General features: G+C 41.8%; 1 protein-coding gene across 1 annotated transcript in view; it reads left to right on the top strand.

Moving 5' to 3' along the window:
• The window catches only part of KIAA1328 (KIAA1328 ortholog), a 210239-nt gene that overhangs the window by 19688 nt on the left and 164759 nt on the right, over window positions 1–25792 (top strand). The window contains exon 5 of the mRNA XM_019531837.1: window positions 2234–2349. Within this exon, the coding sequence (XP_019387382.1) occupies window positions 2234–2349 (116 nt within the window). The remainder of the gene's footprint in view (window positions 1–2233; window positions 2350–25792) is intronic.

Here is a 25792-nt window from a genome sequence, read left to right as displayed (position 1 = left end):
GATTGCTAACAAAAGAAGAAATAAAACAGAGATAACAACTCTTTGTTGTTTTTTTTTATTTTTTTCTTTTTTTTTTTTTTTTTTTTCCCTTCCCCCCGCCTCAATTTTGTCATTGTATGATGGTGGTTTTCCTTCCTCCTTTCTTCCTCCTGCTTTCTGGTTCCCCCCTGTTCCTCATTTGTTCCCATACCAAACATTGCCTAGCTTTCTGGCTTCTCATACTTGTACGAGTGCTGTAGGTTTGGAAAAGAGAAACGTGCTCACAACATGCCAAATCTGAACTTGATACTCCTCTTAGATCTCTCTGTGGGAGCGGGGATGGATGGCAGGCAGCTTTTCAAGAAGCCATGGGTTGCCTTATTCACTGCAATAGGGCTACATTTTAATGGGAGTGGGGGTGGAACCAGTGTCATGCAGCTCTTTGCCTTACTTATGCCTGCATTCCCTTTTGATCTGGCCTTGTATTTGAGGGCTTGGATTGATGAACATTGCCAATGTGTAGAATTGTGTTTTACCAGGAGAACGGGGCACACCCCCTTGGTGGTTGTCATGTTTTGATGCCAGTCATTTTTTATATATATATCAATGACTGCATTTACTCAATTCCAAGATGAGCCCTCCTCCCCCTTCCCCTATTGAACATGGGGAAAACAAAGCCTCATCCTAGAATTGAGTATGGGACCACTCACCAGAGCTGTTGGGGAGGACTGTGTCCTCCTACCTGATCTGGGTGCAGGGAGAGCCCAAGAGCCATTCCTACCCTGTGCTGCCAGAAACAATAATTGGATTCTGTACATGGAAAATTATAATACATTTTCATCATAAATTCAAAGTCATCTTGTATTTGGGCAAATATGGTAATAGTGAGCTCCGGAGCATTCTTGTCCTACTGTACAACTTTGGATCCTTTCCCTTGACTCCCTGCTGCTGGGTTTGGAGAGCAGTGCAGGAATGTCAGCATCAGCCCTTCCAGCCAAGTCCTTCCCTTTCTGTGTAACGGTTGTGTTAGGCATGGTGTCAGGATGGGCTGGAGCCTATATCATTGTGACCTACTGCTTTTGTGAGTTTTTTCCTTTCTCAGCGAATGCTGACCCATTTGGAGGTTTTTGTGGCTATTTCACTAGAACATTTGAAACCTCTCCATGCCTCTCAGGTTGTCCTGAGAGTGGTGGCACCTAGTTCAGATTTCTCCAGATCTGATGGACTAACTCTTCTGGTTTGTTTCGAGGCCCCCGCTATTTAACCACCTACCCCATATGATCCTTCTGAAGAATGAAAGCTGAAAGCTGACCAGCTGCTTGGCTTTCTCACCTGCCTTTTGAGATCTTGAGCAAAAGAAATGATACGAGTGCAGAACGTTATCCCTGGCGCTGTCTGTCGTTCCACACTGAATGAACAGTGTTCCGAGATCCGAGACTTCCCAGCCCCATTTTTAGTGCAGCCTGAGCTGTTTTGGAATCGTCTGCGGGTAATAGATTTCAGCCTACATGATGCCAGAATAATTTGCTTTTTATTCTTGTCTTTGGAGTCTGCTTTTGAACTGAAAAATAAATTATCATTGTAAACCTTGCTTACACTGTCATCTTTTAATCGCAGTCCAGTTATTTATCCCAAGCGGCAAGATGTAGGATGCCAGGGCCAAGGCAAAAAGTGAAATTGCATTATGCAGTATATAATGTTAAAAGACTTGAAGAAAATCTGGTGCGTCTAAACACTATTTCATTGGCCGGATTTAATTTAAAGCATTGTTTTGCTGTTTATAATGAGAAGTTGAAAAGTGCTGAGGGTTTTTTTTTCCTCCCCATGCTTTTGAATACTCCACCTCCTAGTTTGAACTAAGTGGTTCAGACGTCCCCCCCACCTCCCAACCCTTCTTCCCAATACTTATATGGGACCCATTGAGTCTTCCTTATAGTTATGGGGCCCCAGCCTGTGCCAAAGTAATAGTAGGTTATGGTCTTTATTTTGTCATTCCTGTGTAGGTCCTTCACATAAACATTTCCTTGTGAAGCTCATCTGCTTGAAAAGATTTCTTGCATAAAGTCACATATAAATTTTACTACATAGCAACATGCCCTTTGTACATGAAAGAAGTGGATTGTGGCTGGTGGGGCTAGGAGACAGCTCTGTTTTCTCTGGAAGACACGGCTATTGGCAATGAAACACTATGGCCAAGGGCATCTCTCTCTCTTTTGCTCTGACGGGGCCTTTTCTTTCTCTCTCATCCTTTCAGGGTTAGTGAGGAAAAGGAAGTGACAGAGGAGCGACTGAAAGCTGAACAGGAGTCATTCGAGAAGAAGATCAGGCAGCTAGAGGAGCAGAATGAACTCATCATCAAGGAAAGGGAAGATATCCTTTTTTTCCCCCCAAAAAAGTGGTGGGGCTTGCTATCTGAAATAAAAAGTAAACTACAGAGAAATAATTGTTCTAATTTATAGCAGAGAATAAATCTGCATGTGCTGCCATTCAAAGGCAATCAGAGAGATGACTTGTCAGCATGTGCTGCTGGTTCATTTGAGCTTGAAACTGCCATCCAGCTGTTCCTGTGATGTTGTTTTGCTATGAAATAGATATTTGTCAACTAAAAACGACAATAAGGAATTTATGTGTTAAAATATGGTTATAGATTTCCCTCCCCCCACACTTAATCCTGTTATGTTGCCATAATTGAGGTCTGAAGTGCCTTTTGCATGGCGTTGGGCTGCTTTCAGTGACCATGGGGGGAAAGAATTTATGCTGAAGGCATTGGGAAGGAGAGGAGTGCAGAGGGAAATGCTTTTAAAGCAGGAGTTCTGAGCCAGCTCATACCGACAGAGAGCAACTCTATCAAATGTTGCAGCTTGTACCCAGTTCAAAAACAGAAATACATTTGGGCCTTGATCCAGGGATATAATCTATGTAGGTGGATGGAGCGGGATTCAGGGATTATAGCCTTAGCTGAGCATAATGTGACAGATCCTGGAAATGTGTTGGTGTCCTGGCCTGTCTCATACTGTCTCCCAAATCTCAGTACTTATACTGTTGGCTTTCTAGTTTTATTCTGTTAGGCTAACGAATGATCCCAGTAGGGAATGTGAGAGCGGGCTTATTTTATACAGTGGCATTAATATTGATAGAAGAAACTCTATTTACCATTCGGCTAAATCATATACATGTTGACACAATTCGCTGAATATGCTGCAGTTCTAGGGAAATAGTAGGACACAGGTATTTCTGAAGAGCCATAAAATGTAATGGCAGTTTCAAAAAGGTTAGCCTAAGTTGAGACCTGGCTTAGCTGGACCCAGTGCCTGTAATTTTGCACTGACTTCATTGGGGTCAGGATTTGGGGAGATTTGTTGTTTATTGTTGTTTTTAACTCCACAATTGGAATGTCTACACATGCAACTTCCATTAACACTACTGAATTGTTCTCAGCCCCTGCGAAGGAACTATGCTCCTTCATTACTTGTTTTGCTTTGTTTTTTTTACCTTGTCAGAAATGTACTGTTCACTCATAAATATCTTTTTCGGGATGAGTCTGGCAAAGATGGCAGAAGGTTAATACATGCGATTTTACACTACATAAAACTCTCTAAAACCTGGAAACATAAAACAAGAATATAATTTAAAACAATATAATTTAACTACAGGAACACTTATCCATCATACATGAGTGATTCAAGATTCTTTACGTGCCTCCGATCAGTTAATTTCAGATCTCTTGAAGTCTGTCCCAGTGCCAAGGAGCTGGAGAAATGACTTACTGAAGTTGAATACAGATTTTTGCTGTTTTACAAGTAAAGCAATACATCTTGAAACCCTGTTCATATACAAAGAGTTCATTTGCATATGTGGTACTAGTACTCTAGTAATTTAAAGAAAAGCTCTTAAGTCTGTTAGTCTGTTTGACTGATTTCATTTTATTTATATTATTTTTTGAAAAAAACAAACCTTAAGGTAATTAAGTCTCTGCTAACAAACCATTGTATTCAACACAGCACTTAAAACTAGGGGTGCACCAATAAAGATGTTTTGGGCTGATACCGATGGCTGATTATTAACCAGCCCTATAGGCTGATACTAATCTGATTGCTGATACATAGCTTGGAGAGCAGCACCTGCCTGGTAAGTCTGTTGTGGGGAAGGGGCATGCGGAGGTGCAGATCAAGGCCTATGTGGTGAGGGAGGGAGTGGGGCTGGGATTGGGGCAGGGGCAGTCGCTGCACAGACAGGCGAGGGCACAGGATGGAGCTGTGGCCTGTCTGGGGGGCATGAAGTGGCGGGGGGAGTGGCTCCTGCCACAGTATTCAGTCTGGGGGAGGTATGAGGGGCATGTGCCCCCTGGATTTCAGCATGGGGTGAGGGTGGGCTGCATGCTTGTGGCTGGAAGTGGTGCCAGCCTTTTCCTGGCGGGGGGCTGGCCTTGGGCTATGCTCAGGGCGAGTGGGGCCAGGGTGGGTGGCAGTGGTAGCGCCGGGGGGGGGAGGGGAAGAGAAATATGGGATGGGCTACAGCCACCCCAATATATGCTGTAGCCCCTGCCATAGGTCCCCTCCCAGCACCACCACTGCTTGGGCCCAGCCCCTGCTAAGAACAACCGGGCGCAGTTTCTGACCTTGAGCGCCCAGTGTCAGCCTGTTCTCACCCCACGCACAGGTCTGGGGGCATGTGCCCCCCTGCCTCCTCTGGGCTTGCGTGCTGTGGCAGGAGCACCCCCATTTCTAGCCCCTTCTGCCCCCTGGACAAGCCGCAGCTCTGTCCTGTGCCCCATTCCTCCCCACCCTGGCTGTGCAGCCCCTGCCCCAGTCCCAGCCCCACACCTCTCACCTTGGGAGCCTCGATCTGCACCCCCCACAGACTTACTGGCTGGATGCTGCTCTCCAGGCTGCCTGGCTGCACTCCTGACCATGTGCATGCTGCAGCTGTGCGCCTGCACGCAGCATTTATTGGTGACATTATCGGCCATATCAGCCAAAAAAAACCCAATTGCCAGTAATGTCAGTGTTCCTTGCATCAGTGCCAATACAGTGTGGATCAATGTATTGGTGCACTTCTACTTCAAACTGCCTCAGAATGATAAACTAAGGTCTCTCAACAAGTTGCAGTGGGCAGATCCTCCTCCCCACCCAATTAGGGGAAAACTTCCATAGTCTTGAAACCTGCTGGTTGGGGAGGTTGTTTGGTCTCTTTTCAAGCAGAGTACCACAGATGCTTGCTGTCATTTCATTAACATTCCAAATATGATCGCATTTAAGATGCTGCAGAATTATAGATTTGATAAATGTCTTTTTGTTTTTTATAGGCATTTCACCTTTTGAATGTGCAGATACTGTGGTGATAATAATCACCTTGGAGCAGGTCTGCCCAGCTTCTAGGTGGCTGGGGGCTGCACACCCCTCAGGCCACGCCAGTAGGGGCCATGGGTGTCAGGGGCTAGATGTCCCTATGTGCCCTTTCTTGTTGCCTTATGGGCTCCCCTGCTGCTGTTGCACATGCCTCCTTCTGTAGTATGTCCCCCCACTTTCCCCCATCACTGCTTCTCTTGTGCCTCCCCACTGCCTGTGTACCTAGGAGCCCTGCCTTGCCCTTAGCTTCGCAGCTGTGAGCTTCCTCCCTGCACTGGAGGTGCTGTCAGTAGGGGCAGGAAGGGGGGAAGCTGGAGGGAGGGGGAGCCTGAGCAGCTAGAGCAATGGGGGAAGCAGCACATGGGAGGTGGGGAGCAGAATTTAACTCCTCACAGGCCTCATGTAGCCCATGGGCTGCCAGTTGGACAGATCTGTGCAATAGAAAAATATGCAAAAATAATTCTACCAGTAAGACAGAAGCCTGGTTCTTATTGCAAGATTTCCAAAAACTGTGCATGTTGCTCCTTGGTCTCCCCTACTGGTTCTGGTTAAAAATGATATTTCCTTTGGATATTGCTTATCACCAGACATGGAGGTCAGGCAGCCTTATGAGATATGGTGCAGGTTGGTGTAAGAGGTTGTCAAATGATGGGGAAAAGAGGCTTTTCTATAATGAACCATTTCCAAGTTCTAGATTATAGGAAGAATGTTTCTTGACAATAATTCTTCCCTTCTAAAATGATCAATTTTGTGGGGAGGGGGCTGTTTTGGTTAAATTGCAGACATAGTTTGCTATTTATGCAAAATAGTGTTGCCCACCTGTCCTACAAATTTCCATTAAATTATTTTATGTTGGGAGTATACCTGGGTTTATATCTCTTGCACCTGGAATTATTTTAAAGTAGAATATTTTAAGCAATCAAATTCACATAGCAAATCCCAGGCGATATTAATTCTGCTAATCTAAAATTATTGCTAATTCTGTCTACATGTGTCTTTTAATACTGTAACTGCTTAAGATTTTTTTTTCACTTACTGCTTAGTTCCATGTAAGCTTAATAGGCAATTTACCATCAATATTTTATTGCTGTAGAAACATTTTTAGTTAAGGTGAGGTGTAAAATATTAACTTGATGAAAGGTTTAATAGAGTCTAGTATCGCATCATCTGAAAGGTCTTTAATAAGGCAAGGTTTCTGATGCACTCATAACTGTGCAGTTACTTCCATAGGCTTTACATGTGGAAAGTTCTTCATTATAAATGTGTTGTATAGATAATTACAGATTTAACTCTGTTATAGCAGGAGCAAGAAGTTAAGGAGAGAAGCAAAGAAGTTAAGTGAATCATTGAAGGCCAAGTAGTGGATTTGTGGCAAAGCTGGGATTGGAGTTTGGGATTTCATTCTGTCCCCCTGCACTGGGCATGCTTCTCTAAACTGGAGTCAGGTTTTCACTTTCTCAGATAAAAGAAAAATAAATGGATTCTGACACTTTCATTTGTCAGGTTCTTATAATCCCACACACAATTGTGTGTTCCGACCAACTCGGAGACTAATGCTAATGAAGGCAGCGCCAATGCATTTAATTGCTAATCCTTTTGATTTTTTTTTAAAGTCCTTTTGGTCCTAACAAGCAGCAGGATGTGACTGAACTCTCACTTAGGCAGTTGGCATATCACTCCTGATGGGTTGGGTAACCTCCTCCAGAGGGTAGGTGTTAGATTCAGACCGATCCTGGTAAACTTGGAAATATAGCTTAAAGATAATAGCATGTAATTCAGTATGGACAAGTGCAAAGTGCTGCACAATGAAGTCCACAAAGACAGGATGGGAAATGAATGGGTAGGTTGCAGTATTGCAGGGAAGTATCTGGGGGTTATAGTGCACAACGAGGTGAGTAGGAGTCAGATGTGTGCTAGTGCTGCAAAGCAAGCCAACAGCATACTGACTTGTGTTAACAGGAGCATTGGTTGCAAATCAAAGGGAGTCATTTTTCTGCTCTGTTCAATGCCGGTGAAGCCTCACCTGGAATGCTGTATCCAGTGGAGAGCAACACAAATGATGAGAGGTCTAGGAAACATGACTTACAAAGAAAGGAACAGGTATTATATAACATGGAGAAGAGAAGACTGAGGAATGATTTGATAAGTCTTTATAACCTCCCTTCAGGTATTTATCATTTGATAAAGAGGATGGTAATAAACTATTTTCTGTGGGTGCAGGGTTTGGGATAAGAAATATTGGCCTGAAATTACAACAATGGAAATTTTAGGTTACATATTTGGGAGAACTTTCTAACTCGGAGGGTATTTGAGCACTGGAAACGTTTGCCTAGAGAAGTTGCGGTGTTTCCATCCTTGGAAGTATGTAAGGGTAGGATGGACAAACACTTGGATGAAAAGTTTTAGTAGAAGGCAGGGTAGATTTGCTCCTTACTGGGTGCATCTGTATGAGACATTTACTGTGCAGTAGGCTAATTAGCTGCACAGTAAATGTCGCAGCATCTACATGTGCACCTCTATTAGGCTGCATGTGTAGATGCCAGCCTGGCTGGCTGGGGCATGCTGGTGCTTCATTGAGGGGCTGCCTGCTGGTTAGCTTTGTCTGGTTAACTTTGTGCTGAAGCACCCTTGTGCCTCAGCCAGTCCCTCTGCAGCATGTTGAGCCAGGGGGAGCAGCCCCAGACTGGCAGGCTCATCCCCGGAGCCCCCTGCCAGCCAGGACTGCTCCAGCTTGGCTCAATGTGCTGTGATCCTTCAAAGTTTATTGCTACCAGATGCACCACGGAGAGCTTGGGAGCAATAAACTACGGAGGTTATTGCTCTGCATTAATTGCACATATAGATGCGCCCACTGACTAACAAAAGTAGAGGTGATGGTTGTGTGTGTGACAAGCTTCCATGGGCTGAAGCTTATTTCTTAAGATGGTGCAAAAGGATGTCCATCAGGCTGTACATAAGAAAGAGGGAGAGATAAATAATGAATACAGAAGCAGAAGGGAGAGGCAGAGAGGGGGGTTGAGTGGTGAGGAGGGCAGTGCTGGAAAAGGCAGACACAGAGGCAATAAACCCATGGGAAGGTTCAGTCAGGGATGATGCTGCCTTGAGCGGGGGCTTGTACTACATGATCTCATGAGGTCTCTTCCAGCTCTGTGATCTAATGTATGTTCTTGTATCTCCAATGACCATTATTGCAAGTGGCCAGTTAATTTATCAGTTGAGACCACCTGATGTGAGTCTGTAGCTCTAATGGTTGCCTGTGCAGATTTCTTGTGTAGCTCTGCATATGCATCGGAGTTGGGTCCTCTTACCTTGCCTTCCTGAAATTCATGCTGTGGGTCTCCAGTGTGTACTCATTTTACTCTCTATCTGGCCTTTTAGGAAAAAGATTCAAGGTGGAAAAAGGCTTGAAACAGAAGGAAGTGAATATGTTGATCATGGGAATTCAGTGAACGTTGCCACGACTTAGCACTTCCAAAAGACAGACTAAATATTTTGTGTCTGGAGACAGTTTAGGATCCGTGTTTCATGCCCCTATTTCTGCATGCCTTCGCCGTGACTATAACACTGTCTGACACAGAAGAAATCTGATGTTGAACTTTATGCTAACATCCCTCACATTTTTCGAATACAAGAATTGCCATTTACTGGGTCAGATCATAGGTCCACCTTGCTTGTGTCACGGTGGCAGAGAGCAGATGCTGAAAGGGAGAGAGAACAGGATATGACCAGGGGTTTATCACTGTTCCTCTGCCACTTGCAGCCTCCAGCATTTAAGGTCTTGGAGGCTGATTCTAGTAAGACCTAATTCTGATTTAGAGGACTCCCTAATTCCCATGCTCAATAGCTACTCATGCATCTCTCATCCAAGCCTTTGTCCGACTCCTTTTTGAACCTGGTTAAACTGTCAGCTACTGCAACATCTTGTAGCAATGAGTTCTTTTTCACACTTTAATTGCACATGGTGCAAGAGAGAACTTCCTGTAGTTAGTTTTAAAGCTACTACCTGCTAGTTTCATGAGCCCTAGTTCTCATATAGCAAAAGACAGTATATACTAAATCCCTACTTACTTTCTCTTCACTGTTTAACATTTTGTAAAGTCTTATCATGTCCTTTCTCAAGCATCTCTCCTCTAAACTACATAGGCCTAGCCTCTTGAGTCTGTCCTCGTATGGCGCTCCTTCATACTACTGAACATCCTTGTTGCCCTTCTCTGTACTATTTTAGACTGTTTATTAGGTTTTTTCCATATGGCCATTTTTATGACTTGAAAGTGACTTTCCTTGCTGGCTCTTTAGAAGCTGATTTAAGAGGGATAGTCAGCTGAATAAAACCTGATGTCAGGGTTTTCTTTAGTCCGTCCAGGTCTTGTAATCCTGAGGTTCAAATCCAGGGTTGCAGAATATCTGGGAGTTTTTTTTTTTTTAAACACTATTTCAGTTTCTTAAGTCAGAAGAGCGTATCGTAGGGTCTGGTGTGCAGTACTGCAGTTTTTCTTTTGCCTCCTTGCTTCCTGGTGTAGGGATGCTCTATTATGCGTTTGTGTTTGGTAACTTGAAAATAGTGCTTGTGTGTATGGAAAGTAATGACCCATTAGTAATTCAGTGTTCACTTTCAGTTTCTCCTAGTGCCTCAGTCTTTGAAGGTGGTTCCTATGGTCATATTATACGCTTCCCAGTAGTAGATGTTTCCAAGGAACCCTTGTGGACTACTGGATAAAAAGCTCAGCTTATTAAAAAGTCCCTATGCTAGACAAGAATGGCAGTATCAGCTAAATAATATATGTAATTAGAAACTTCTTAAATGTAAATCAGTCAAGGAGTATTGGGTAAATAATGTGTGTGTTTAAATTTTTATGAACTCCTAAAGTAATCTCAGGTGAAGCCTACATTAAAATAACATTAAGTGTTCAACTGTATCAGAAGTTGGAAAATGCTTTACAGCTGAACTTTTGGCGTTAATTTAATCTATTCATCTGCTGCTTTAGTGTAGCGCTGTTATCTATAGCTTTGCTTTCACAACACTGGAAGTTTAAATAATGACTTTTAGCTGTCTAAAGCAGACTTTATGGGGTAAAAATATAAAACGCGGGGGTTTTAGTTGTACAACTTCTACTGAAATGTGTTGGAGATGTGTTAATGTTTCATGTACATGTGAGACTATCCTGTTTAAATTCATAGGCATAGTTTTGAGTGGGTGGCTTTAGGATTCATACTAAAATTTGTGGAATACTTTTTTGTGTGTGTTTTTTTTGGGGAGGAAGAGCCTTCCCCATCTGACAGCTGCTGCATGGGTTACAATTAACTCTTCATTACCTCTACTCCAGTGGTGGAGCTACTAACATTTGAACATTGGCTGCATAGGTCTGATTTACTTCAAGTGGTCTGTACATTTGAGGTGATGTGCAAGGTTGATGCTACAGACAGTAGGTTTCAATGGCAGAAGACCGTGACTCTTCATACTGTATCGGTAGCTCATTGTCCATGGTGAATGGGCACTAATAAGACCAAAAGTATGTCCCTCTGTAAGCTGTATTCTAGTTTCATAATTAATTTTCTCCTCAGAGGTACACAGATTGACTGGTTTACTTGCTTGGTCAACTATTACTTTCTTTTTTTGTTTTAATACTCCTGAAATGTCTGGATCTAGACTTGTGGGCTCCCTGGGTGGATTTTTATGAGTTATATTCTGCATGATGACATTCGAATCCAAATGGAAGAAATGACTGAGGCCTCCTGAAAGGAGACACAAGTGGTAAATGGGATCATTAATTGTTGCAGTCTGTACTGTAACAAATTGACTAGAAATGTGGATTCAGAGAAATTGATGTACTTTATCGTTCCAGACTAAATGAATTCTCTGTCTGCTTTAGCTCCTCAACCATAATGAGCACATTGGGCTGACTCTGCTATTGTGCTTTTTTTTTTGTCTCCCCAAACTATTTTGGAAAGTTTAAACATTTCTTGCATGATTAAATGCACTTTCAATAAATCAATCTCATAATAATTGTTGTTCAGGAGAGTTCATTATTCAGTTTAGTCTTTTAAATTATTGTTCTTCTTTAAAGGATTCTTCTGACGTAATGGCTTCAGCTAAATCCATTTGCCATACTCTGGCTTGTAATTACTTTAAATTTGAAGAATAAAATGAATGGCTTTATTATTAATCAGTAGCAAATTTGTCTTACTGTTTTTAACCTTAGAATGGCCTTCGTTCATGAAATAGTTTTAATGGTCTAGATAGCAAAACACTTTATCCCTCCCTTTCGACACCGGGATTCAGTGAAAGCAATCAGATCTATTTTTTTTTCCCCCCCCTAACTGTTTCTCATAGTGATTGTGATTGTCATTATGCCTGTTAGCCTTGCAAGGGTGAACAAATTAGTTTGCTATTGTATGCTGGCATCTTCTGGGTGTCTCAGTGCCTTGTCTTGTTTTTGTCTTTTAGTTTTTTATATTCTCCAGGTCAGGAACAGCCTTTCTTTGGTTTTGTTTTGTTTTGACTTTTGTATCTTGGGATTGTGGTGAGCATGTTGTGCTTGCTTGTAACGTTTACTTAACTTTGGTTCATTTAGTGGATTTTATGACCTGCTGGTGAGGAGGTGCTGATTTGCAACCCTCGGAGTTCAGGCTAGATGGAAAGAATATTTTTTCTTCTTTTTTTTTTATTTTTCTCTTTCTAATGTGTAGGGTCCTACAGTTCAGTCGATCATTGTTTTGGCTGTGTGCTTCTGAGCCATAGCCTTATACCACTGATGCTTGACCCTAGCAGGCCCTAGGGGCCACATGAGTAGCATTGACCCAGTCTATGGGCTAGACCTTGTGTGCTGATGGTGCAGCCCTGTGTGCCAGTGTGATCTGGCATGTGAGCCCATGTCCTTTGGTCCATGGCCACCTAATTTCTTGACATGGGGGAAACCCTGTGGGCCAGATGACATGGCTTTGCGGGCCTGATCCGGTCCACAAGTTGAGTGCTACTGCCTTATAGCATCGCCCTTTGTTTTAGCATGTGGCTGTGTGCCCAATGCTGCAATGGACTAAGCACAGATGAGCTGGTCCTTGGGGTTTCATGTGGGCACCTCTGTTTTCTCCCATGGGAGAACCATGGAAATATCCAGTCCCTGGCCTTAATTTTTAAATGGTTTGAGTCACCGCAGGCTAATAGGAAGACACCTTCAGCTGTTCTGGGCTTCCTACCATCTAGTAAGTGCCAAGGTAACACCTCCTTTTCTGAGGATGTTAGGAAAATGAAGGGATAGTTGTGGAATATTAAAGGCATTGGATAAATCTCAGTTCTTAGTTTCCAGAGGGGTTCTGTAGTTGATATGTTGCTGTGACAGCTTGACTTGATTTTGTTGCCCACTACGGTGGTGATGTTTAAATAAGGTTAAAAATCTTTTGGAAAACATTAAGTAATTGGAACAAATAGCCAGATTAAAATACATGATGTCTTTGGGAAGTCTAAGTCCATGGTTCTCCAGGAGGTCCTTGAAAGTGTATATGCAAAACTCTGGGTGGGATTGGCATGAGAGAACTCTACCATCTGTACCTTTTTTATATTCAGTTGGGTTTTCATTACCCCTTTGCATTTTGGCTTCAGAAAAGGTAATTTTTCTTTCCCTGTCCATGAATTTCAGTTAATGCGCCGGCACAAATTTAAGTTTAAAAAAAAAAAAAATGCCTTTTTAATCGTGAAAATCTTTATTTTTATTGGTGTTAACATAGTTGCTCTCCTTGCAAACACATGAACAGCTTTACATAAAGGTTAGCCCTCCTTGGGACAAAAAATACCCCAGGGTTATAGCACAGAGAGCACAGTTGTAGTAATAAAGATTATGTTGCAGATAAGTTCCCCTCAAGGCCCCATGATGGTAATACCCCTATATTTTGTCTTTAAAGAAAACTGCTGAGAGGCAATAATTTTTTTTGTATATGTCCCATTTTCATTAATGCATGGTAATTGATGGAGTTGCAGTGACTTGTAACAGTAATGAGTTCTAAACATAAGAATGCACTCCTTTCTAATAAGTGAGCACTGCTGGGGTTTAAAAGCGTACTAAATCAGTTGCTTTAGTATGAATTTATTAGTTTTTTTCAGCATTAGCTTTAATAGTAGTTATTTACATAAGCGTACATCCCATTAACCGCCATCAGGGCTGGAAAACATGCTGAACTGTTCATATTTTCATATAATTATTGAACATAATGGTTTCATTTGCATTTCTAAACAGTGATGTTTCTGTCAGACTTGGAAATAGTGTCTTTACGCAGTCCCTATTTCACATCCACTTATTTGACATCGTTAAATTTTATGCTAATGTGCTTCCCTAGAATATCATCAGTAGGACAGATGCTTGTGCTTTAATATACAAATCAGAGATGCTTTTCCCTCCCCCTTCCCTGAACTGCAAAGGGGGGGGGGGAAAAAAAGCATATCTGCACTTTTTAGATATAGTTTGTCTCACTCTAAATAGTTGTGTGAAGTGAAACTTCACTCTTACCACCTCAGGATGCGGTCATAAATACCTTCCTTATGGAGAGCAGGAATTGCCTGGTCCCTGTGGAGGAAATGGTACCTAGCAATAGAATCATCTTGTGTGTCAGCTCATTTCTGGTGAATAAAGCACATTGTCAATTTAGGCAGTTGTTTAGCAGGCTTTGGGTTCACTTTCCTGATCACTGCCGAACGTGGAGAGGCTGTAGGGTGGAAGATATGTCAACAAAAGTGCATTTGGAGTTTTGTATTTCTAGGTGTTTCTAGGTCTAAGGGCTATCGCTAATGAAACTATAGTGATTATAGTTTCTAGGGTCGGAAGGGACCTGAGTAGATCATCTATGAGGTGTTTTTTTCTCCCCCTCTCTCCTATTTCCCTACTTTCAGATGGGAATACCATTTACCTTTCTTCTATTTTTATTATTTATATCACTGGTTTCATTAAGTAAAGATTCAAAGAATTTTGTATCGGGCCTTACGATGTAAAAGCATGACTATATATGATAATGCAGAGAGCAGGGATGTCAACCCAATAACTTTGTTAGTAAAAAAAAAATTCTACAGCCTTTTTACTACCAGCCAAACTTTTTTACTGATGCGTGTTTTACATAACTCTTCTGCCAGCTCTGCCCTGCTCCCAGGCCCTAGTTGGAAGAGCTGAGTTCAGATTGAGGGGTTTAATATCAACTGTAGTAAAAATAAATAAATAAATATAAAGCTTGGTGCTCAGTTAAAAAAAACAAAAACAAACCAAAAATAGATAAAAAACCAACAACAAACAAACAAAAAAAGGATGTTGGCAACTCTGCTTGACTGCAGTGATGATTTTATACTGTGCTGTGGCCCCTCTTTCCACCCCCCCCCCCCCCCCGCCGTAATACCCCCAACCTGACTAGCCTGCAACACGCTGCCCTGTGGCCCATCTTACTCCCACCAGCCCTGCCCCCCACATCTCAGAACGGACCCCTAAAGAAGCCTACCTGTGACCCATCAGTGTTGCAGGCAGCCTGGGATGCAGCAGCAGCACACAGCTGAGAGAATGCTCCCTGTAGGGTGCTGTGCTCCTGCGTAGATACCGGGTGGTGATGCTGCGTTCAGCCTGTCGTTGCTTAGGTCAGGCTGCAGGTGTTCAATACTTTCATTGACAACTGTCAGTAAAGTTGGTAAAAACAAAACAAAAACCTGGAAAAACCCCAAACTCCTTTAGTCATTTTTAGCTTGATTTTATTTTTACTTTTTACTGACAGGAAATTTACTGACAGTTGGCAACCCTGGCAGGGAGCGAGTGTCGGTAGAGACAGTTCTGAATGATTGGATGACTTTTGGAATAAAAGACCACTCTTGTTCTTTTCCTTTATTTAAAAAAAGACAAAAAAAGAAAGGCCTACTTATTCCTTGCAAGCTCTTTCTTTACCTCACAGCGAGGATGGAAATTGTCACCAAGCTATTGAAAGATGACTGGATACTTTTGCCTGTAAATAGTCTGACAGAGGCAGAAATCTTTGGTTGAGCTTAAAATGTGTAGTTATTGGGGTAGGAGTAGCAAGCTCTTATAGGAGGTTGAGGCACACATGGCCTAGCTGAACAAGCATGATTAGGGAAACCAAAAACTTATTTGAGCTCACTTGCATGATCTGTCACTAAGTTACTATGTGTGATGTTTGGTGAATGAGGTTTTTTTCCCCCCTTTCTCTCCTATTTCCCTGCTTTCAGATGGGAATACCATTTACCTTTCTCCCAGACAAGTGCAAGGAGTAATGTTTGTGTGTTGTCCTTATTCGTTGCTGGCACTTAAATAATGTGGTAGGCTGTGTAAAAGATGAAGACAATATATGATCTTTAAAAGCCTCCAACAAACATTCTAGGTTAAAGAAAAGGCCAGGGACAGGAATAAGTCAAACAGGTTTTTATGTACTCTGTGTATACATACACATACATGTACATGTGCACACATGTATATACCCTATAAAACATATACGTATGAAACATGTTATGTTTTATAGGGTGTGTGTATATATATTAACTTTTATAGGGTGTATATGTAATGCATGTGTGTGCAAATGTACATGTGTACACACACACTTGGTGTGTATAAAACCTGTTTTATATAAAACATAGTATGTATATGTGTGTATATATCTATGATTTCATATATATATATATATATATATAAAAAACATACTCATTGTGGAAGAAATGAGTCTTAAATGGGGAACTGAATATAGTGGTGGGGGGTTGAAGCTTGATGAATTGGAGTAGAAGGAGTATTTCATGCCTAGAGATCCCTGAGCAAACTGTAGATATATATACTCTGAGCTCTGGATTCATGGAATCTTCTTTTATATAAAAGTTGATGATTTGCTAGCTACTTTTCAGGGAAACCCGAGGACAAGATCACTGCCAAGAACAGCCTGCAATATAATGCTTGATTTTTGCAGTGGGGTCAGAGCTGTAACTATATAGTAGGTTCAGGTTTCTGCCTATGAAAACTCACACTTCTGAACCAGTCAGCTTTCCAGGTGCCACCCTGCTCTGCCTTCTGCCTAAGTACAAGGGTAATTATTCTTCAGTAGCATAACCCCTCATCCCCCTTCACATCTATTTGCTTCAGTTCTGTTCTTTTCGACAATTCCCAAAAGAGACTTTCAGAGAGCCATTATCTCCATCAGCTACTACTCAAGTAACCACTCCTTTTGAGCTACTAACTGTGGTTGTAACAAGGTTATCGTTGGCCATCTCTAGCAAGCTGCTTCTTTATAAACATTTTTTCTGGGATTGAAATCTGACCAACCCGAGTGGGTTGTCGGTTGCCAAGCCTTGCCGTTAACAGAGACCGCGGAGCGTGAAGAGCCCATTTGCAGCACATAGAATAGAGCATTGTACTGCAGAGTCTGGGCTGACCTGTTGTCAACTTACCATTCTCATCCTGGGAAGAGGGCTTGAGGTAATTGGCAAGTAGCCTTATTTTAATACGAAGCCATACAAAGGTAAAGTATGATGATTTTTAACATCAGAAGATTAACATTTTACCTTTAAATAGAACATGATTAACTGGCACAGAATTAAAAGTAATAGAACCAAAATATTCAAACTATGAGTCTACGGTGTCAAATTATGCATAAAGTGTGACAGTTTAAGTGCTGAAGTGATTTAAAAATGAACTAGCTGAAGGATGTATGTACCAAGTGTTGAGAATAAAATGGAATAAAACAATCATGGCAATCACAACTTGCTCAAACACTCCTAGTTCTGAAAGCCAGTGAATCAGAAGGTAACATTATCCACATAGGGCTGCATCTTCTCTGTGCCAGTGCAGGTGCAGCATGAGGGAAGTCGGCATGCTGTGATGGCATCCTGCACTATGATTTTAAGCCTGCCAGATGCTAATGATGCTTAGGTTTGGCTGCCAAGACTACTGCTCTGCTTCATCTACCTCCAGCACAGGGCAAAAATGACTGACCTGGTAACTCATCTTCTTTCTGTGGTCTCCATCCAGCCAGGCTTCCAATTATCTCAGTACTGCTTCATTTCTGGTAGGTGGGCTGTGCACCTGGACACCTGAAACCACAATGGATCCACTGCAGTTTAAATTAAAGTAGTGCTCCAAGTGTGGAGATTTGGTGTTATGGGGCTGCATTGTTTTTCACAATTTGATTTCCATGTATACTGGTCTCTTATAAGTTTAATTTTAAAAAGGTTGAGGGGTGGTCTTTGTAACTGCTAGGCCTTTTATTTTAACCTGGACTCTGAAAGTCTAAATAGCTTCTTACTGTTTTAGGTGTTGCCAGTATTCAGGTCGTGCTGTTCCAAATTAGGGATTCAGTACTGGGTGGGCCATGTGTTTTCAGTGGTTTGAGCAGGTTTAAGCGTAGCATCAGAATTGTTTACTAAGCTTTGGAGAAGAACGGGATGTGGATTATGCTCCGTAACTACAGAACTAACACAAGGAAGAAATGAGTCTCAATAGCTAGCAGATCTTAGTTTGAATACACATAGGCAATGGGATAGTGGAGTGACTAACGTTTTATGTAGTAACTTTTCAGGGTAGAGCTTTGGCGACGATCTAAGAACGTGAACTGGAGGTAAGGCCCAAAGAGTGCACTGATTCTCCCAGTTGGTTATGCTTGTTTTTTCTTTGTTTCAGGCTTTGTATCTTCAGAGAGCTCTCATCATTATTTTTCTTCTGATCCTATAAATATTACTTTTAGCCATATCAGGTGAAAATTTCAAATGGGCTCCTTAAGGCACTTCATTGCTTTTGAAAATCTTACCTATTATCTCTTAGCACTGCTGAATGGGGGAAAAAAAACCAAAACAACCTCTCAAGTTTGTGTGGCTGTGACTTCCAGCTGTCGCTCCAGATCTCTGGGCAAGTCTTATGGGGCCTCCGTGCTCTGTTGCAGAACAAGTAGCCATATTAAGCTTGTCAGGGCTCTCTGCTTCGCCCTATCAATAAATTTATCAAGTCAAGTCACCCATGCATATACGTATGCTGGAAATGAGAGGAAGGTTTTGGCGTACGTGAGCACTGAGGTTCTATGGTAGTTGGAGTGTGCGAGGAAGACTTAATTTTCACAATAGAGTTGGATCAGTTTGCGGAAGGGCTTCTGTGACATGGGTACCTGCCATGCCAGGGGATGGGACTCGAGGATCCAGAGCCTTGCTCCTCCATTGGCTTTAAAAACCTCCCAGTTTCCAGCCTAAAATTTATTCCTGGTTCATTTATAACTGCTTGCCGGTATTCAATAGCTATTTCTCTCTCTCTCTCTCTCTCTCTAGTGTTTACCAGGATTGGGTTGAAGCAATAGAGATGCCCCAGCAGCAAAGGAGATCAAAGGAAGAAAATTTAGACTGTTCTTTTTAAAAAAAAAAAAAAGAAAAGGTGTATGCGCTTTGAGCTAGGGGAACTATTTGTCTAGCAAACCAGAACAAGTTAAAGAAGACCTTGTTTTGCAAGGGGGGAAGGAGTGGGGAGAGAGAAAGAGGGAGGGTGTTGGGATCCTGAAAGGACTGATCAATAGTCAATACAGTAGCCAAAGGGTTTAATAGTAAACCACCTAGTCCATGTTAGAGCTCTGAAAAGGGCCACTTGTGAGCTACTGGAGACACTTAGGGTATCTCTACATTGTGATCCTTGGGCCTGTGTCTTTTAACTGGGCTTTTTGACTTGCAGGAAGTATAGAGCAGGTCGTTCTTGCTGTCCAGTGCCAAACCTGGCGACGTGTTGACAAGGGAGTCTGGGAGCATGCTCTTCGATCACTCACAGGACCTCTGCCTCCAGCTTGCATGAGAGCAGCCACGGGGGATGCCCCTGGGGTAACTTCCATGCTGCCTTTCTGGGTCTGGTACATGTGAGCAGGAGTTGGTTGGTGGCATGTGCTTGGGTGTTCTTTTATCGGGACTGGGGGGAAGGGTGCAACTTAGATCTATTCTTGGTGGCTAAGCACTGGTCTTGGGTCCTAGTATGTCTCAGCTTTTGTTTCAGCTACCCAAAGTCCTGCTTGCTTGAAAGCATAGCTGGCAGGGAAAATCAGCATACGAGGAGCGTGCTTGAGAGGTCCGAGTTGGTGCCTGGTGGCTGCTCAGTCATGATGAGCCTAGAAGCATGCTAAATCTGGTGCATTGGTTTGCTAGTAACACGTTTAGCAGTAATCTTGAGCATATTTTAAAACTACAAGCAGTCCTCAGACTTACGACACAATTGGCATCTTAAGTCAAAATGTTGCAACTCGGAACCGATTTTCCCATAGGAAACAATGTTATAAATGGGGGTTTGGTTTCTGAACCAGGGCCCGATACTCTATTTTCACCAAAAATAACCCAGAATTTTGTACTCAATCAATTATAGATGAGTAATATAGCTACATTAATGTATTTATATTGTAAATAGCAATCCTGTTGATGTAGAAGGACTTCTTTGAGGTGACTTGCCTGGACTTTTTGAAGGGTTGTTGTCTGGAGTCTTCTCAGGAATTCTGGGTGCAGGTGTTTCTGGAGTCTTGTCTGCTTTCTTAAAGAAAGTGTCCAAAGAAGTTTGGACAGACAGGAGATCGGCGACTCGGTGAACTTGTTTGCTGGGGTGGTGTGGTGTCGGATCAAGCGTCGTAAGGTCAGAACTGATATCCGAGTTGAAACGGTGTCAATTTATAAACGCTGTGAGTATGATACGCAAGTCGAGGGCTGCCTGTACTTCCTATCCTTTCGGTGGCAAGACATTGACAGTACCCTGTTCTCCTGCTTGACCTGTGTAAGTTTAAGGGTGTGTTTGATGGTTCAGGCATTGGGCTTGGTAGCTGTGTGAGGGGTGTTCTTGGAATTTTAAGAAGAGGTTAGAGACTTTTCTTGCTAGGATGATGCTACCTTGAGCACCGAGCTGGACTGGATGATCTCCTGAGGTCAAGTCCCTTCCAGCCCTGCTTTCCTGTGATTTTGAGAGCTCAGCCAGGTCTTTAAGATCTGTGTTCCTATCATTTTATTCTTCTGTCCTTTCACTCATGCAGATCACCAGACAGAAGTGATTGCTACACTGCTTCTTCTGGGTGTCTGTCTAGTTTGTGAGAGTCAGTGACATCAAGTCTAGGTTTGCATTTGAAGCGCACTGGTACAGTTGTGTGTTTTTAGAGGCTTTTAGACATGCAGGAAGTATAGACCGTCTTAGAAAAAGGCACATATGGGATTCCTAGCTTTTATTAGCCAAAAGGGCATGGGTCAGAGTTGGAGGGTGTTTTTCCTGCCATGCTTCTAAGACAACACGTAGGCTAAGTGGTCTCCATTCTGAAAAAGAAGATAGGGCCATGATGGTATTGTATTCTCTGAACCATCACAGCTACGTGAAAAGAAAGGTTCGGAAATACCTTCTATTCCATCAGCTATAGAGTTTGGTTTCTGTGTTCAGTACTGCCACCCTCACCAAACCTGGGATCACTCCACTGGCAACAAGAACTGTGTTCCTTTAAAACAGCGCTATTAATCCAGCCAAGGTCCTGGGGCCCTGTTTAGTAATGGTGGGTTATATTTTTATTTGAAGCATCGAACAAATCACACATCCTTTTTTCTGGTGGGTTTTTTTTCTCAGTATTCACCTGGCAGTAAGTATGCAGAGCTGAAACCTTCCGGAATAGGTTAAAGGCTTAGGAAATAGAATAAACTCTTGCATTAGTTCAGATGGCATCCTTGGATGTTCAGTTGAGGTCTGCCTTTACTTACCTAGGAGGTTCCTTTTTCCTTCTCCAAGAGAATTCACAGCTCTCTTCCATCAGCACATTTTATTTTTTCAGTCATCTTTCTTTCTAGGTACCAAAACAGGGTCTTAGCTAATGTTTCACAAGAAGGGTTGAAAAGCAAGTTCTGAAGTTTTGAGTCTATTAAAAGACCAATTTTTTCTACTGCTTGGTATAGAGGTATAAAATGGAAGTAACTAGATAAATAACTTAAATAACTGGAATAGATATAATACTGGTAATTCTTCTTGCATTGCTAGGCCTCACTTTGTAGTTCATAGATTTGACAAACTTATTGCAGACAAAATGAATTGGAGTCATTAGTGCTTTGTCTCCAATAAAACTGCAGCTTTGAGAGCAACCAAAAGTGTGTCCTGAAGCTACGCTAAGTGATGGTTCATGTATCATTCTCTGCCCCCCTTTGATACGACTTTCTTCCTTAAGGCACTCTGATAGATTTTGTTTTCTGTTGGTGTCAAGAATTTTATTTTTATGGGACTCATAAAATGAAGTCTTGAGGTTCTTGTGAGATGGCAAGAAAGTTTTGTAAGAAGTTTGTTATATTGAATACTAATTAAAACTTTTCCTCTCTATATAAAATTTTTTTTGGATAAAAGCACAATAGAGCTACAATTCCAAACTGATATGAACTTATGAAAAACTGGTATGTATATTCTGTGATTTTTTTTCCCCTTGGCGCACAGGCATTCTCACCATTGTTTGGCGCATGGTTTTTTATAAATATTTGTATTCAATGGATTTTATTGTGACTCTATTTCCATGCAAGCATATTTTGCTATTAGCTTGCTCTCAGTCTCCAAAGGGGTGTGTTGGTATCTACCTACTGTTTGTGCATATGTGGAAAACTTGTAATGGTGAAATCTTTCATATGTTATGTATGTAAGCTGTAGCTTACAGAGGCAGTCTGATTGCTTATTGGAAAGGGAAAAATTAACTGGGGCAGACAGGGAAAAAGTGGTTTAATCAGTATTTAATAACCTTAAAGTTGCCTTCAGAGGTACACAATGAATTAAAAAAGTCATAAATTTGTTCAGTGTTAATCCAATTAACATTTTCCAAATACAGTTTATTTTGCTCTGTGCTCCTGACTTTGTGCATTTGTCTTGGCTTGGATAGTAAAGTTGGTTTCAGTTGTTTTATGGTCTCTCTTTCAGGTTTACCCTGTGGTAGCATTTGGGTTGCAAGCATTAGGTAGGTGAAATGTTGTTTTGGCTCCAGTTCGTGCACTGAGACCTGTTATTTTCATGCTAATCATGGTAGTCTCCTTGCTGTAATCTGCCTTCTCAGATGTTTTGTTTCATCTGTTTCTAGTGTCTTGTCAAAGGTTAATGTGTAAAGCTATATCATCAAGTGACTCTTCTTTGTGTTTAGTCTGCCTAGGCCATGACGTACTGGTGAGTAGTAGTCATTTTTTTTTCCAGAGACGGAATCCTTTTTACTGGGAAAGCTTGTCTGCACAAAATCTGAATGTAGGCCATTTTTGAGTAGTTATTTCTGTACTGTTGATGCATGTAAATGATGAATGGTTGAGAGTGTGCCTTTAGATTTGTACGCTCTTTTGTGGTTGCAGATGAGGTGCACAAAGAAAAATACAGAAAGAGGTTTATGGTCTTTGGATTGGGTGGCCTTCAGGAGGTTTTTGGAACAGAAGATGGAAGGTAGCTGGTAAATTTTGGCTCACATTTGAGTAATACTCAGGACAGAGCTTTGTTGAAGAAAATCTCCATCGGTTTCCTTGGGGAATTTCCCCTATACAGTGTATTTTATGAGTCCTGGGAGGAGTCCTGGCCGCTGTGGCATGCAGTTGGGTTTAGATCCCAGCCTCCAGGCCCTTTGGGCACATGGGGCATGTATTTATACATGTGCTCTAGGAGTGGGGGGCTGCTGTAATTAGAGAGGCTCTGAGAGCTGCTCTATTTAAAGCACCCGGAACACCATGTGTATCAGCATCCCCTGCTGATAAATGATGGTGGGGGTGATTTAACTAAAGCTCGTTGAACAAGTTTTAATTAAAGCGTCCCTGCCACCGTTTTTCAGCACGTGACACTGGAGTGTGCTGGGGCTTGGCAGTTACCATGCTCCAGCAGACACGATTAACTAAGTCTGCTCCAACATGCTGTAATTACAGCGCGTCAAAGCAGCCTCGCGTAGGTGCCCATGGTTTTGCTGCTGGTGTGTTAGAGGCAGGTTTTGAACGTACCTACTCTAAACTGAAGATAAACTCCAGGAGCTGTATGAACAGATGGTGACTCATTCACGGTCTGACTTGCTTGTTCCTCCCCCTCTCATAGATATGCTGAGGAATCACACCTTTTGTCCGTATTGATCGTAGCCTCTGATGTGTTGTGTCATGGAAATGTGGCGTGTTCAGAAATTGCTAATTTTCCTTGCTGTCTAGGACTGTCCTCATGGAATCAACAGCCAGACTGTTATGAACTATGTAAATGAATAGGCAGGGGAAGAATTTGTACTTCTCTGATGTGAAATTCATTTGCTAGCTATTCTGCCATTGGCATGTGTTCCTTGGTAGTGTCTGCTTCAGCAACTGGCCTCTGCAAGCCGTTATTTCATGTTAATGCCATCTTTGCTTTCTGTTTTCTTCTTACTGTTGCTTCCTAACGCCCAGTAATTTAATAGTTTTGCATGTGGCACAAGGAAGAGACCTCTATATATTTCTTTACATTTGTATTTATAACACCACAGTTAATATTTCCTCTGCAGATAAAACACTTACCTTTTTTACCAGGAATTGGGAAGCCAGAGAACCTCCTTGGCTCTGTCACAGGTAGGATGAGACTTCCCAGCAATTATCTGAATTTGTGGGCTGTATAAGAAAGCCAGTTCCTGGGTAAGGGACCATAATTCATCCATGCTTACAATCTTTTCAAGTAGAACTATCATCAAGGTACTTACTTTTTTTTTTTTAGGTCTGTGCACATCAGGTTTCATGTTTAAAAAGTCAATTTGAGAATCAATTGTAATATCAAGTCTAGCGCCAAGATATGTCTGTGATAACAGGAGAGTAATTCATTCTAACATTTTTGTACATTAAGCTGCATTGGATGCACATTAATAAAATAGATATATAGGGAGAGATGGTCCCGCACTGCAAGACATTTGTCTGGCTGTTTTCATTGGCCAGAAGGACCTCTGGTATGAGAGTTATAGAGTGTGGATAGACTGCATAATGAACTTGCATACCAAATCATCTGTCAGAGCCCCAGTCAGCTGGGAGCAGACTTGCTGACAGACATTAGACTTCTAGTACAACCATGTGGTGCTTTATCTTTTATTTAAACCTCAGCTGGCTCTTTCTTCTGTAAGTTTAATAGAGATGTAGACTGTATTGCCACAATGTCAATTTTCCTATAGTTTTATCATGCCAGGATGTTGGATGCAGTATGTTTCGCTCTACAGAAATGATTTATTAGGAGCTTTGAAAAAGTCTATTTCAACAATGTAAGAAAACTGTATTTTGATTGTGTAAGATTAGTCTTCATAAAAGAGGCTTCCCACTGTGTATCTGGATTCCAACCAGACTTGCAGGTAGTAAAATAACTAGTGATGTACAATAATGATCTTATTAGAATCACAGGAGCCAGACAGAGGGTTTTTTGGGTTTTTTTTGACTGCAGCGGCAGAGTATGGTACACAACTGATATTAATCTGGGGCTGTAATGGATCTTAACTGAAAGATCAAGTTTTTATTACTTTCCTGCTTTGAACTGTATTCAGCTTTTGCTCTCTTATTCAGTGGAGCTGGAATAGACTGTTCCAGATTGATTTGTTTATATACCAGAATTTGCAAAGCAGCCAGACACAGTCGAAACAAACAGGCCTTCCTAATTGGAGATGGTTGAAACTGAGAACTTCTGTTTTGTGGGAGATGTTGGCATTTTGAAACCTGGCTTCATAGTTTTCAAAATATCTCTTAAACCAACACTTCAGAGAAATTTGTTCCAAGAATTTTATTTTTTCCTGTTTTCACATGATTTTATGATATGGGGACATTGTACACATCCTTCTGCTTCTGATGTCATAAACCTAACATAGTCATTTTTAAAATTTTTTTGAAGAATGCAAGGATGTCAGTGTTTCATTATGCATAAATATGATTCACTGATATCTAAAAAACCCCCTCATTTAATTAATTACAACATAGCAGTTTCGTGTAATGATTTGATAAATAGGGTAGATTCTTTTGGCCACTACATTGTTCTTATGGATATATTAGGAGTAGTAATGCATAATATATATTAAAACAGACAGGGTCTTTGGGTGAATCTGATATTTTTTTCTTAGACCAACTTAAATAGTTGTAAAAAATTTTTAAAGCAAGCTTTCGGGTTCAAAAACCCTTAGGCTGAGGAAGTTACAGCAGTTGGTGTGTGCTCTTCCTGGGTGGAATGGAAAGTAAAGAAGCCAGAGACGGTCTGGTCTGCATACAAGACAGGTTGTCAGTGAAAATGTAGATAGGCTGGGTGAGGGGGAGAGAAGGGGGTGAATAGTGGAGAGGTACCTGGGAAGTCAGCTGTCAGGCAGGTTATAATATGTTATAAATCCAATGTCTATATTTAATCCATGATTTTTAGTATCCAAGAGGTTGATGAAGTGGGCTTCATAGGCTCGTCTCTGGGAAGTGTTTTGCAAGTTTACTTTGAGGATTAGAACTGAGAGAGTGTTTCATAGTTGGTCGGGTCAGAAGAAACCTGAGAAGATCATCAAGTCTGACC

This window comes from Crocodylus porosus, unplaced genomic scaffold (genome assembly GCF_001723895.1).
Source record: "Crocodylus porosus isolate Cpor-Errol unplaced genomic scaffold, CroPor_comp1, whole genome shotgun sequence".
NCBI lineage: Eukaryota > Metazoa > Chordata > Crocodylia > Crocodylidae > Crocodylus > Crocodylus porosus.
The sequence above is the reverse complement of the archived record's forward strand: the minus strand, read 5'-3'. Positions and strand labels throughout refer to the sequence as shown.